Genomic DNA, 16242 nt, shown 5'->3' on the forward strand with positions numbered 1-16242 from the left:
CCGCATGCGTGTCTCCTATGCATCATCCTTACAGCTAGTACCTCATGCTTGTCTCCTGTGCCTCATCCTTACAGCTAGTACCTCATGCGTGTCTCCTGTGCATCATCTTTACAGCTAGTACCTCATGCTTGTCTCCTGTGCATCATCCTTACAGTTAGTACCTCATGCGTGTCTCCTGTGCATCATCCTTAGAGCTAGTGCCTCATGCATGTCCGTAGTAAATCCTGTGCCATCTGCTTGACTCCAATGCCCCATGCTTATCCCCAGTGCCCCATGCTTGTGCCCAATGCCCCACGCTTGTGCCCAATGCCCCATGCTTGACCCCAATGCCCCATGCTTGTGCCCAATGCCCCATGCTTATCCCAAATGTCCCACGCTTGTGCCCAATGCCCCATGCTTATCCCCAGTGCCCCGTGCTTATCCCCAGTGCCCCATGCTTGTGCCCAATGCCTAATGCTTATACCAAGCAACCTTATGCATGTTCCCAGTAAATATTGCTTCATGTTAGTCCCCAGTGCATCATGCCTATCCTTATTACCTCATGGTTAGCCAAACAACCAACTGAAATGGAGACCAATAGACACTTGTCTGTGTCTGTTTTCATATAGCATTTACTAGCCCGAATGAAGACATGCATGCATGTCTGGACCAGACTTGATTATTTACAGGCCACCGCCATACAGGTGTGCTATTGCTGAGTGTGGCGTTAAACAATAACAAAACAACACACAATACATTTACAGACATACAAACTATTGTCCCAGCAACATTCAAAACAAAAGGGACACGAAAACTCTGGACACGAATGATGATGCTTCTACTATGTTCCTATATTTGGTGAATGAACTTTAGTTGAGTGGGCGTCCAATAATGATCACGATACTTTTCAAAACTAAATTGACTTAAAAATCAAAGATTTCTGTCCATACAGAAATGTATTCAAAATAGCATACCACAAACATATGGCTTGTAAAATGGATATTTCAATAGTGTGGCGACGCTCTGATGAGGTCGCACAGAGCTTTCGCGTGACAGTCAGCGTTGTTTATCTCGTTCTCGGCTCTGAGGGTGTAGTTGGACCGAATCTTTCCCATCATGACTCCGTCAGCAATGAGGGCCGCGAGGGTGTTGAGAGCCTCACTGCTGGGGACTCGCGTCCTGAAGCTGCCGATCATGCCGAAACCTGGGTAGATAAAATACAATGGACATGTCAAATCTGCTTGGGAGAAAGTGGTTATCGATGTAGCCCTGGATGACTTACCAAGAACAAAAGTGTTGTAGCCCAGGATGAGCAACTGTCCTGTCACTGATTTACACAGACCAACGCTGTTGTACATAGTCCCGGGTGTGAGCTTCTGTCTTGTAAAGATTTACCCAGACCAACACTGTTGTAGCCTCTGCTTTGAGCCCATGTCCAGTCACTGTCTTACCCAGACCAGCCCTGTTGTAGCCTCTGCTTTGAGCCCATGTCCAGTCACTGTCTTACCCACACCAGCTTTGTTGTAGCCCCTGGTTTTAGCCTCTGTCCAGTCACTGACTTACTCAGACCATCACTGTTGTAGCCTCTGGTTTGAGCCCATGTCCAGTCACTGTCTTACCCAGACCATCACTGTGTAGCCCCTGGTGGAGCCCCTGTCCTATCCTGTCTTACCCACACCATCACTGTTGTAGCCCCTGGTTTGTTGAGCCCCTGGTGTGATGTCACTCCAATCGTGTTCCAGCTCTGCGACCCTCGTAGAGCTCCAATCGTGTAGCCGTCCTCGCCTATGAGGAAGTTGTAGCCGATGTCGTACCAGCCTGAAGTGTAACCACAGATGCAGTTTGAACATGAACATCCAAGCTATTCATCGTTGACTACATCTAAGTACAAGGGTTTCTAGGACTTCAGTCCTGTCCCACAGCGAAACACATGTCATATATATAGTCTCACCTAAGGCAAGTGAGTTTGTTCAAAATTACCTCTGTTCGCCCATCAAAAAATGGGTACCCGGTGGGATAAGTCATGTAGTTATTAACCTTCTAGCGCCTAACAGGCAGCATGGGTTATCCGGGATAATAATGTTCCAGATTGTGCGATTGTTAGAGCTATGAGCATACTTGGCGTGGAGTTTGGCGCTATAATGGTCACATTATTATTATATTTTTTTATAATGATATGCCTATAGTTTATGTGTTAGCTGTAAACGGGACATGAAAATGAAATTTGGTAAAAGATCTGTTTTTATGTTCAGGTTTGTGTTTCATTTGCACTCAGTCTGATAAGCTGGAGAAAACATAGGCAACAGAGAAGGGATCCACATGCATGTGTACCTATGTTCACGTACACATCGTCACTTGTGTCACTGTAGCTGACCGGACCGCCTCCGTGCTGTAGTGGTTAGAGCGTCCGCCCGGAGAGCGGAAGGTCGCGGGTTCGATCCCCGACCGCGTCATACCAAAAAGACGTTAATATATGGTACTCGTTGGTCCCTGCCTGGCGCTCGGCATTAATGGGTACAACAAGCACTGGTCGGCTCGGAGTCAGTATAATGTGTCTGAGTGGGGTATTCATGCGTCACTTCATGGTATCTCAGTGGGGTAGCACTATAAAACCAGCTTAAGTATGGGCTAGTACAAACAGCCGCACATACACATACACACGCATGCAAGTCGTCATATGAGCGAAATATTCTCAAGCACGACGTTAAACCAAATTTCACCTCACCTCAACTGTAGCGGACCACGTGTCTGTACTCTCAGGCACTCACACCCTCACTACCTTCACCTACCTCTTGCTCACTCACTCACTCACTCATCCATCCAACACACCTGTTTCTCACTCACGGCATGGTATCTCAGTGGGCTAGCACTATAAAACCAGCTTAAGTCTGGGCTAGTACAAACAGCCGCACATACACATACACATGCATGCACGTCGTCATATGAGCGAAATATCCTCAAGCACGACGTTAAACCAAATTTCACCTCACCTCACGTGCAGCTGACCACGTGTCTGGACTCTCAGGCACTCACACCCTCACCACCTTCACCCATCCCCTTGCTCACTCACTCACTCACTCATCCATCCAACACACCTGTTTCTCACTCACTCACCCAACGTGTCCATATAGTAATCCTGTAAGCTTTTGACAAGGGCGGAGCATAAACTCTTAGTGAAACAGCCTCTTCCCCGTGTATCGCGGATGAAAACGTATTCCACAGCCCCGGCAAGCTCTGCTTGACCCACTGGGCTAGAGGCCTCCCACTGGGACCTGGTGATGAGGCAGTAATCACCTATAAAGAAGAATCGACTTCCAGATAACATATGTACGACAAGATAGGACTTCAAAGTCAGTCATCTTTCCCTTTATGTCGATAAAAATTCAAATAGACCCTTTTTTGTATTTACATTTCAAAACTTTTGAGCAAACAGAGCATGCTCTTTATTCGAAGCATTGTAAGAGCAATATATATAACACTCGCATTGTAAGAGCAATATATATAACACTCGCATTGTAAGAGCAATATATATAACACTCGCATTGTAAGAGCAATATATATAACACTCGCATTGTAAGAGCAATATATATAACACTCGCATTGTAAGAGCAATATATATAACACTCGCATTGTAAGAGCAATATATAAAACACTCGCATTGTAAGAGCAATATATATAACACTCGCTCAAAATTTGTTTGACCAGGATGATAATTTTTGTACCATTACCACGATACCATTTTCAAGGAATTTTCCTAATTTATTTACATAAATTCACCAGTGTCTGTTCTTCATTTTTTTAGTTAAAGCTTGGCGGGTTCACAAGTCTAGCTGTTCTCACAGGGATCAAAATCAAGGATTACCTTGACTCACAAATATTCATGAGCATGACACCTGACCTGCTTTAAACAACGTATCGTGGCGAGGTGAGCTTTGACTGAGGTTATGATTTAATATAAAAAACAATACTGATGAAGGATACACTAAGGCAAGTAAATGTAGATGAAGCGAAGTAGCTTTTACCTGTAGTGTTGGAATTATCCGGACAAGTCCCAAAGTTTACTTTGCCTTCCGAAATCCATCCGTTCTGTAATTGGGTGTGACGTCACAGATTTTAAATAAATATCAGTTAACATAATATCAACACGGATTACCCGCAAACATATTTCTGGATTTCAAGGTAAAAGTTCTCAACACAAGTATATACCGACCGCTACATCACCATTTAAGAGTTCAACGTCTAAGAAGTGTTGGGCAAATGTTTGCAGAACCGCTACATGTTCATATGTCACGGAGATATATATCTCAGTAACAAATATCATGCAGATATTAAAGGGAAAATCGGAAAACCAAGTTCTATGAATTGTCAACTTCTTTATTGCAATGCATGTGACCTTTGTTGTGTATGTACTGACATCGCTGTCGAAAACCTACACCGAAACGTCGCACTCTTTGCAATAATGAAGCTGACTATGAAATAACTTGGTTTTCCTTCATCTTTACAACTTCAAAAATGCCTCTCAAAAAAAAGCTTAGGGAAAATTTATGTTACACTGAAATGTAAACTCATTTCGGAAGATTTTGGCACTCTTGAGGAATTTAGAAAGTTGAGACTCCATGCTTTTTTTTAACCCGTAAGTGAGAAAAAAACAATAGTCTTTGACGTTTACCCTTTATTGTGTGAGAAAAAAGAAGAGTTTTAGACTTTACCATTTTAGTAAATTCTTCATGCACAAACCTTTCACACAAAAGGAGAGCGAATGTGAGATTTGAATCAAAGCCTGTGGACCTTCGTTCACACGACGCTTTATAAAATACATGCAACATGCTCTTTGGTCGATGCATTTTAGACCAAAGGGACAAAGATTCACTGAGAGATTGCACGACGTAGTATACAATGACGTCTTTCCTCATTTATCGTGTTGGCATTTGGGGTGAGAATATGTCACAAATACTTGGGGGGGTGGGGTAGCCTTTTGGTTAAAGCGTTCACTCTTCACGCAGAAGACCCGGGTTCGAGTCCCAAGTTGTGTCAAGTTGTGAAGTTGATTTCTGGTGTTCCCTGGTCTTATTGCTGGAATATTGCTAAACGTGGCGCAAAACCATACTCGATCACTCAAAAATACTTCATACTAAAGACAATTATGTAGATAATGAAAACCGACCTTGCAGTTGAAGTTGAAACGCACCCAGCCATCTCTCAAGTCACCTTCAAAGAGTATGGTGCAGTGTCCATCTTCCAAGACGCCAAGTAAAGAATGGCTCGTTCCCACACCAGAGTGGACATTAACATCGCCGGCAGCACATGCGCACTGTGCAGCTTTTACATCAAGAACAGTTGTTGCCAAGAAGGCAACGAAGACCAGAATAAGTGCCATATGTATTCCGGAATCCTCTCTGCAACAGAACACTGTAGTGTAAACATGATATACGTTGGCATGAGGGATAATGATTTTCAAGCTCCCCAAGTTTGGTAAAGCAAAGAAAATTCTTTTTGAGATCAAATGTACGTCATTTTAAACAATAGATGTATTAATATGTTCTGTCAATTGATGTTTTCCAAACAACTATTTGTTTTAACAACTGATCCACTCATTATGGCACGACATCATTGTAAACAGTTCTGTCTAACCTGAGCAATACTCAGGGCTGACTTGGTAGATGTATGTCAGCACGTCTCAGTTGCGTGGGTAGATAGATGACATCAACAGTCATAAACAAAGCTCTGACAAGGCATCCACATCCTTACATACACACAACATCCCTGATGAACCTAACACAGTACAAAAAGGAAAAAACCCAAATAGTTTAAGTTTTTATGGAGTAAGGACACTGACAATAATTTCATTACAAAATTCACCGACACCTATAAGAATGTTTATCCAACTCTTACCACCCATGATAAATAGTACCACTGACAGGGCTATACAATATTTAGTAAACCTGTTCTACCAAACTGCAGAACACACTAAAAGACTGTTCTCTGGAGTTATGAAACAAAGAAATATTACCCAACCACCCTGGTGGGACAATGAACTGGACAAAATTAAACAACAGAAATACACAACATTAAGGTCACACAGTGACAACAAAATGGGCATTTCTCTGTTCCGAAATTTACGATCCATATTCGAGACAACTTTTTTAAAGAAAAAATGAGTACTTTGGGAAACAGAAAGATAGATTTCTAGAGGCAGATTTTGGAAAATACTTGAGGAAAACCGGAGTTCACAGGGCTTATCTAAAACACAGATGGACAGTGGGTAACACACGTTTTAGAGCTCCTCAGTACAGCTTCTCAAAAAGACTACACCCCCCAGTGTAGTACTTGCAACATGGACTCTTCATGTTCACGCAACAGTCAACATTATCAAACCACTTACATTTCTTTTTAATAATATTCTCAATACTGTACACTTCCCAAGCAGCTACGGCAAGAGCATCATATGCCCTTTACATAAATCAGGAAATATACATGACACAAACAATTACAGAGACATTTCACTCATTGACACACTCTGTAAGATTTTTACCTCAGTTCTTAACAAAAGCCTACAAATTTGGTGTGATGAAAATAACATCTTAAATGAGACCCAGGCAGGTTTCAGAGCTGGTAATTCTACTGTGGATCAAATGTTTGTTCTCCAGGGTGCCTTTTCTCGAAAGTGTCCCAGCTGAGACAGATCCTATGTAGTGAGGACAGGAGTTAGGACATCTCACCGTTAGGATAAGACCCATTCTCGAAGCAATCCTATCTCTGTCCTAACTTGAGCTGCCGATCCTAGCTAGGATAGCGAGCTCTTCGGAAGGTGAGATAGAAAAACCTTCAGTGATTCACCTAGACCTGGGGATTCACCTAAATATTACCCATGATTTATGGCAATGCCATAAAAACGTGTTCGAATTACCGTATTTCTAGAAACAAAATGTTGTTTCAATAATGTTAATATATTCGATATTTTCATCACTTATTTAATAGTTAATTAAGTTCTTGAAAATTCATTTATTCAACAAGGAGATAACATTTGTCTTCTGAGTTTGAAAGCCTGCCAAAAATCTATTAGAACTGTGCAAAAACTATTTTCATTTTATTTGTTTGTTTATGAAAATCATGACTTGAACTCCAATTACGTGTTAATTATCTCACAAAGTGAAACTTCGCCTATTAATCAAACAGCAGTTACTTCTCTTATCAAGTTGGCCTTGACACTGAGATTTCACAGCAATGTGACAGAAAAGAGCAATGTTGTGATTAAAAAGGCCGAGGATAGGTAAGAATTGATCAAATCTCTTTTGTAGATCTAAAGCATATGTGCATTGCAACAAATGTGTCTTTTCATCACCGATAAATTGATAATATACACACAAAAACTCTTCTTAACTCATCTAAACTGTGTGATGTTGAAAATTCAAATGTAATTTAGGAGAGTTATTTTTTTGACAATGCCAAAATGTGAACAAACAAGAACCACACCATGTTGACTTTTGACAAGTCAGAACCTATCCTAGTATTTGTCCTAAGTTAGGATATCCCAGCGCTAGGATACTTTTCGAGGATAAGGTAGGACACCTATCCTAGACCCTAGGATCAAAGTTAGGATATCCTTGGGCTAGGAACTTTTCGAGAATAGGGGCCCAGCTGGACCCTAGGATCAAAGTTAGGATATCCAAGGGCTACGATCCTTTGAGAAGGAATCTTCATAATTCAAAGTTTCTCAAATTTTTGTGCACTTATGTTTGCAGATGACATTTCGGCACTATCTGGAACGTGCTTCAAAAGAGATTTAATGTTTTGGAAAGCTTTTGTAATAGTACAGGTATGAAAATTAACTAAAACAAAACTAAGATTATTGTCTTAAGAAATTGGGGGGGGGCCTCTTCGTCATTATGTGAAATGGTTGCCCTGTTGAAACGATTTCCTTTTATAGGTATTTAGGATCAGTTTTCACACCCCAGCTTGTCTGGAGTAAAGCCCAGACATGTCTTGAATCTCAGGCCTCTAAAGCTATAATGTCTTTAAATGGTTTCCAGAGGAAAATTGGTATACATAGTTTGCATTGATCTACCTAATATTTTTTATTCAGTGGTTGTGCCTGTTCTTTGTTATGGCTCTGAAATGTTGGGAACATCGCATCCCAAAATAATAGAGGCTGTGCAAATTTAATTTTGTAAACAATACTTAACGGTGAAAAGAGATACATTAAATGGTATGGTTCTTGACGAGTGTAGCAGACTCCCATTACAGCATTTGTACATGTCAAGAGTGAACGAATTGTGATGTAGGCTCATACATATGGCACAAAATAGACTCCAACATCAATGTTATTTAATGTCAAGATCATTAGATAGCTTAGGCAATACTACCTGGTAACAAAAGTTAGACACATCCTGTTCCAATATGGAGTTTTTATGCTTGGCGAGGCCAAGAAATTGGAAATGTGGAATATTTTGTGTATCTATTCAAGATAAGGCTACGTGATACCTTAAAACAATCTTGGTACTCATCAGTTAGTGATTCTCCTGAATGTATATTTTATAAGGAGTTTAAAACTGTTAAACGTTGAAAGATATTTGTGTTGTGATATCCCTACGCATTTAAGAATTGATATTTCAAGGTTTAGATGCAGTAATTTTAATACCGCGGTTGAATGTGGCAGGTATCGTGGAATTGCATATAACGAAAGACTGTGCCCTTCTTGTCAAACCAGAGATCAGCATTATGTAGAAAATGAATATCATGTATTACCTATTTGCAATGCCTATGATATACTTTGAACTAAATGTATAACAAAGTTCACTAAAGAACCACTTACTCTTTACTCTTTGTAACTCTTTTGTAAAGTACAGACATTGATAAACACCAAGACATCAAGCTGAAAAGTTGTTTTGTACACGCACTAAACACAGTGTCAGTCTGATTGTATAATAGGCGAGGGCCTCTTTACTGAATAAATACTGTCTGTCTGTCTGTCTGTCTGTAGATAGATGTTCATGGTGTTAATCACTGTATTGACTGATCCACACCCATTATTTACCGAATAGGGTCAAGTATATGAACTACAATGTGGCTGTAAACAACTAGTTCATATAAAGGGAAAATGGAAATATTTATATGTGGTGAAATAATAAACTGTAATTGACATCATCAGCATCGATGCACTCACTCACTCACCCATCCACTCACCATTCACGCACGTACTCACGCATTTAACACGCACTCACGCACTCACCGATGCACGCATACAGAATATATGGAGGCTGATCACGTAGAATATCAAACAGACCACACCGGAAGTCAATGATCGAGTGAGTGTGGCTCACCCTCTCTGGCTCATCTCATGTGGTGTAGAGCTGCTTTGTCACTTGGAAATAGTCACCACGAAGTTACATTTCAGCAGTATCAACATTGTACAAGTTAGACAATTCTTAATATAAAAACTCTCTCAGGAATGTCGAAGTCGAAGCGAGCACCGAACGTGGGGAGACCTATCACAACTTTTGAAGGAGGTCCGTGGACAGTGTGATCATATCTGCCACTCGTCAAACAAAACAAAACTACTTACGGTAGTTTTTACGGTCGCATTCTTTGTGTTCTCTCGGGTGAGTGAAAAACGCAGCATGACAGCGATAGAGCGTAAAACCTGACCCGGTTTCCCAGTGTGATATAGGGCGACAAGCTGTTATTCACTTGCGGTATTCAATCGGCCAGGAAACGGTACATACATACACAAAGAGGAGGTATCTATCGTCCATGCCACAGCACCTATGTATCCAGTAAATACAATGTCCTGTTGTATGTTGGTTAAACCTACTGGACAGTCAGCAGTGACTGACCCCGATGGTTGTGTTCTACCCAGATATTCAGTCCTTCTTTTGGTTGGTTGCTTGCTTGCTTTGTTGTTTAACACCGCACACAGTGTTTAACAATCCAATCAATATGGCGGCGCTGAATATGAAATGACACAGAGTAATCATTGACCTCATTACTGAAGCCTATCCACATTAGCACTTTAGTAATTAAGCATAGTTTATGGAAACCCTGGAGTTTCTTCTCTCCCTTGATTGTCTCATTTCCCAAATGAATTACTGTATAGTTTATATGAAATAAAAACAAACTGAAGTAGTTTCAGTCTCTTTTAATAACTCTTTTAAGAAACTTGAAACCCAGATCAAGTTTATTTCAGAGGTAACTTGGGCTGATAAGTCTAAATCAAAGTGAACCGATCCGGTACTTCCTTTATTTTGCGCTACGAATTTATCAACGGAAGTCAGTCACTAAACTATCAATAGTCACGTATACTGTCGATGCATCGATAGTTTTTCTTTTCTGCCATCGATTAATAGCTATCGGAGACTCAACAATAGCGATAGTTCGATGCATCGTTACAGCTCTAATACATACATACGTACGTATCCCCTTTGAACCAGCAAAACAGAACACAGACAAGTTTAATATATTCAATAATATATTGAGTAAACAATAGCAAACTACAATGAATGACAATACAACAATGCAACTGAGTCACAAATCTACAATATTGGGCCACAAATAGAAAATATAAACTCACCAGAGTCTTGACATTTACAGTGAGAGCAGATATACTGATTGAAGGTTGTTTTACAATGACATTAGTTGAATAGACAAGCGCGGTCAGTCTTGATATGGTGGTCAGCTTGACGATGGCAGACAGATGTTTATAAATCCAGTCATGTGAAAAGTCCCGTCGCACAACGCAACTACCAGCCTTTATATAGCTCTTACACAGTTCTCGAGCATTCTAGGAAAGCTAAGCTGTATCATTATTCTCTCAGAACGCCATGGAACCACATGGAACACACGACGTGACAAGACCCGGAAGTCAAAACAAAATAAACCAGCCAAGGGAGACAACTCTGAAGCGCTATCAAAAAGGCGTACCGCTAAAAATACGATGCAAGATGCGAGCCAAACCCCACACTCAAAATTTTAAACATTGTGACCCATAATAACTATCACTTTATCAATGTGATGTTACAAATTACCAAAAAACAGACATACATACATACATACATACATACATACATACATACATACGTACGTACGTACATACATACATACATTTTTTAACTCCGTACACTTCGTGGGTCATATTATGACGTCATTCGATTGTTAGCGTCACCACTTCTCGGTGGTTACCGTGGCAGCGGGAAATATGTCCCTCATATATCACCCTCCTGGGACGGGTGACACGGAAACTTGTTAAAGCGTCATTGACCAATGAAATTAAAGTATTTTACATGAATTTAAGATAAATATATATAAACCAAAGATGCAATGCTGGTCATGGGATTCTCGTTGAGTATATCTCTTGTCGGGACATGGACATATTTTACCCTAAAATAATCAGTCAGGTTGTTATTCACAGTTGCGTGGCAAACACTTTCAGTCAGCTGCACCCGTGGGAGTACAGGTCGTCAGTTACACTGTCATCTGTCTCTACTTCATACCCGTCGGTGTATTGGTTGTCAGTTACACTGTCATCTGTCGCTACTTCATACCCGTCGGTGTATTGGTTGTCAGCTACACTGTCATTTGTTGCTAGTTCATACCCGTCGAAGTATTGGTTGTCAGCTACACTTCCATCTGTCGCTAGTTCATACCCGTCGGTGTATTGGTTGTCAGCTACACGGTAATCTAAAGCTTGTCTTTCGTTCAGACTTTCCAGCTGACTGAAGGCGTAACGCCAAGTTATCGCTTAGCACAGTCTATGCTATCTTACCCAGCGAGTTAGTTTGTTTGTCCGACTCTGAAGGGGGGAGATACAACTACATGTACGTCATGTCAGTATCAAGCTTGAAGCTGGTTTTGACTCCATCGCTTGTTTCATGCATCTCCGAAGGCGAGGGATTTGCTCGAAATATGCATCCAAAGTGGAAAATATCCCCTCTGAGCACCATAGCCCCTATAGATGTACACTAGCATGATATATAAATAATATTAGCCATGGCAACCTACCTGCCCTGTCATGCAATACAGCTGTGTAAACAGTGGACTCTGTTTTCGCTGTGAAGGAGGACTATTCTCACACTTACAACTTGTCGAGTATTTATATACCAGAAACTGACCTGAATATTGATGGGTCACGTGACCTATATGTCAAGTTAATGTTTTTCTCATGATTGGAGGGCGTTACTTGTTTTTGTTGTTCAGATGTTGTGTGCTCCGGGCCCACTGGTAATGTGAGGCAAAGGCGTGACTACCAAATGTGGATGTTGATTACCACTGGGTCTCCTTTCACTAGATGGCATGCATAGATATATTTGTGGAATCCCATACAGGTGTCACTGACACCTGTGTCGTGGTGAGTCATAAGTATTTGTTTGTTATCTTGTTTTCTTGTTGTTTAATGTCGCACTCAGAAACATTCTGGGTGTATGACGGCGGTCTGTAAATGAATGTATTAAATGTTCCTGACAATCCAGTGATCAACATCATGAGCATCTATCTACGCAAGTGGGATGCAAAAACATGTGTCAACCATCCCGACCACCCGATCCCGTTAGTCGGTGTTCGGTTTAAACGTCCTCGGTAAAAAAGTACCGCTTAAAAATTCCTATATTTGCCTAGGTAAAACAGTCTTCGGAAAAAAGTCCCCCTTTCATTTTCTAACAAGAAATGTATAGAATACCACTGCTTTTTTTATTTTTAGGGGACTTTTTACTGATGACTTTTTTCCTTCAACCCGTAAGTCGCCCCTGACGACACGCATGGGTGGCTGAAGACCAGTTCTGAATCCTATCTTCACGAGTGCATCTAGAATACATTGACATGCATCAAATAACATCAGTCAGTCGCGTCTTACGCTCCAGCATCCCCCTGCTTGTACTATTAAGGATCTCAAAGTATCATCTATTGCTTAACATCATTCAACACTGTTAGGGTTTCAGAAGATATCAAGACTATTCATCATCTCTCTAACCCCCAAGTTCAATGATCACATTGATGATGTATCGTATTCTGTTCAGTACACACAGTTTCACCAAGCATTACCCATGGGGCTTTTCTAACTTAGGCTACCCAAGATTTCCATCTACGATGGATGTACTTCAGAAATATGTTCTTTTTTGACAAACGTCTTCCTTTAGGCTGCTCTATTTCTTGTGAATTATTTGAGAAATCCAAATTCTTTCTCAGAATGGGGTATCACAACCAAATCACAAACCAATCTGGTCGAAAACTGTTTGGATGATTTTCTGTTTGGGATACGTGTGACACAGTGCCGTAAACTCTGGATGCAAGTTCAAAGCAAAGAAAATCACTTGTTTTTGTTTGTTTGTTTTCAATATGACTGTGATGTGTCAATAATCAATCAAGTGATTGGCTTTATAAACATCGATGCACTCACTCACTCACCCAAATACCCAACCCACTCACTCACTCACTCATCCACTCAATTACCCACTCACTCCCCACCCAATCATCCATAAACTAACTCACAGAGCTGTTCTTAGCTCACATGGCCTCAGATTACAAAAAATAGGACTCAAGGGCAGAAGGTTACACTCCGTACAGTCATTGGGTGGACCAAAAAGGTTTGTGGGAGCGTAATCGCATTATTAAATCGCTTTCTCTTAAAGGATTTTTAAAAAAGGTCTCTGCACATTGTTTATATTCGCTCTTAATGAACCCCTGGGTATATATAATATACACAAAATACAGTTTGAAACAATACTATTTCATTACAGCTTGTTATAGGAATCTAAAAGCATTTCGCGATTTCGCAAGATAAGGAGGTACACGGTCACGTCATCGCGTGACGTCATACCGGACAATCGCGACATCAACACACGGAAAATCCAGAGGTAGCGAGCTTGTTCGCTTACTGAGGTCTGCTTCTAGTTTAGCAAATAAATAAACTCAGAAAGTCAAACCTGGATTCTAATGGCATACCAGATACAGATAATATCACATACTTACAACCTTTTCAATTTGAAAGTATTTCTTGCGGCGAGACAGACAGGAATATTGACGACGAATCCACCAGTGCACAACATACAGCCGTGGGACGATCCCGATCCCGACTATGTTTTGAATAGGCCTACTGCAGACTGGTATGCAAGTCACTTGCCTATCATATGCTCATGGAAAACCGATTAAATACTAAATTGATTTTTCAGCAGTCACAGTAACATCTGCAGTCATGATACCGTCAATGTTCGATCCATGTGTTGAGGCTGTTTTCAGAGAAGTACCCTAAATTCGTTAGTCTGTCCTTACGGAGACATCGGTATATGGCCTCTAGAGAAGTACCCTAAATTCGTTAGTCTGTGCTTACGGAGACATCGGTATATGGCCTCTAGAGAAGTACCCTAAATTCGTTAGTCTGTGCTTACGGAGACACGGTATATGGTATATGGCCTCTAGAGAAGTACCCTAAATTCGTTAGTCTGTGCTGACGGAGACACCGGTATATGGCCTCTAGAGAAGTACCCTAAATTCGTTAGTCTGTGCTTACGGAGACACCGGTATATGGCCTCTAGAGAAGTACCCTAAATTCGTTAGTCTGTGCTTACGGAGACACCGGTATATGGCCTCTAGAGAAGTACCCTAAATTCGTTAGTCTGTGCTTACGGAGACACCGGTATATGGCCTCTAGAGAAGTACCCTTAATTCGTTAGTCTGTGCTTATGGAGACATGGCTATATGTCTTCTGACATTATGCATAGAACATCAGTTTTATTACATTTTCAATTTCCATAGACGTGTAAAGCATCGGTTATTTGTTGTGATAAATCTGTAAAAATATACATAAAATGTAAAATGATAAAGAAACTTTGTTGTAACCTCCTTAACAGCTGATAACAGATATAATAAAGAATTATATAGATAAAAAACATAGAACTGACAAATCCTTATCATTCTCTTTAACTGTCAGCTAGTGAAAAAGAAAATTCTTCATTGTGTAATAGTAGTAACCTGTAAAGTGTGATCAGTCCCAAAGAGAGACAAGCGATAAAATCAAGAATTAACTAGCACAAAAAAGGTACTGCAGGGCAAATAATTGATTTGCATACAAACTGTTTATGACAAAATAGTGAATACAGTGTGTACACCAACATCATGAAGGCGAAGACTATATTAACTGGATGAACTCGTGGAAGCCTAAGAAAACAAGATTGCTCTCCAATAACATCATGTGTGGTGACTGCAGTTTGGAAACATTTACCATCTGGACAGGTCGCAAGATTCAAACAGTCGAATACAATAGACCTTAAGACATCAGGCACAACTGATTTCAGTTCACACCCTAGACACCTATATGATTTCAATATATATCTTGATGTCAGTGAATTCACCAGTTCCTTTTTACTAGGTTTAATGGAAGTGTCGGGCAGGATATCCTGGAAAAATAGACTGTTGTGTCCTGCAATCTGTAGGAAGGAAACCTGTTTCTTTTTTCCAGAATGGCCCTAAGTAAGAATTGCACATACCCTGTGAATAAATTTTACATTGAAATAGAGACATTTTGTAACACAATTTCAGTATATTTTGTTTTGGCAACCTTAATCATTTTCTTTTAAATCTGCACTAATAAAGTAAGTGCTTTTGTCTTAACAAATGCTGAGAGGGAATATAGATATGAGGATTAAAGGCCAGTGTCCTTGCAAACAAGTGTGGACTCATTAGTTAGAGAAAAACATGCAGTAATAGGAACAGTGTTGGTTTTTGTTCAAACCGGAGTGCACTAGTTCAATAAAAGGAAGAAAAGAGGCCAAAATAATTGATTGTATTATATATACCAAGTGTTGGTCTCCCGTTAACTGGCTTGGTCACGGAGGATATCCCCTTCTTGGTTTGGGGGTAGCTGATTGCCCACTTGAGTACTCCAGTCTTGGGCACGGCTTGGGCACTAAGGCTGTTTTCATTGATGTGAATTACTGCCATGTACATCCTAAAAATACCATTAAAGTACCATTTTTCAAGTTCACTTTTACATTGTACATTGCCTTTAAGAGAGAAAGAGACAGAGAGGGCGAGTCGATATTATGCATTTTAATCATGCCCTGACCAGTCACTTGAAATTAGACTAAATTTTTAATTATTAATTAAATAAGTATGTGCTCACTCTCACCATCTCACCCATATTTTGCAAGTTCTCATTTGTCCATACCCTATTCCCTCCCAATCACTCTACGCACACCACAACACACCCATCTTTGGAAATACATGACAGCAACATTGTGTGTGAAAATATATCTCTGATCGAAAATAGGACATGAGCGC

General features: G+C 40.5%; 1 protein-coding gene across 1 annotated transcript; it reads right to left on the reverse strand.

The window, feature by feature from the left end:
* Positions 1-1606: 1606 nt before the first annotated feature.
* On the reverse strand, positions 1607-10837 carry LOC124273601 (peptidoglycan recognition protein 1-like). The gene is made up of 5 exons (XM_046708885.1): positions 10547-10837; positions 5144-5375; positions 4002-4065; positions 3094-3273; positions 1607-1797 (listed from the first exon to the last, which is right to left on the reverse strand). Exons 2-5 carry the CDS (start codon positions 5354-5356, stop codon positions 1607-1609), a joined length of 648 nt encoding a protein of 215 aa, XP_046564841.1. The 5' UTR covers positions 5357-5375; positions 10547-10837.
* Between the last annotated feature and the right edge of the window lie 5405 nt (positions 10838-16242).

The sequence above is a fragment of the Haliotis rubra genome, unplaced genomic scaffold (assembly GCF_003918875.1).
Source record: "Haliotis rubra isolate DU_JTF1 unplaced genomic scaffold, ASM391887v1 Scf182, whole genome shotgun sequence".
NCBI classification, from domain to species: domain Eukaryota; kingdom Metazoa; phylum Mollusca; class Gastropoda; order Lepetellida; family Haliotidae; genus Haliotis; species Haliotis rubra.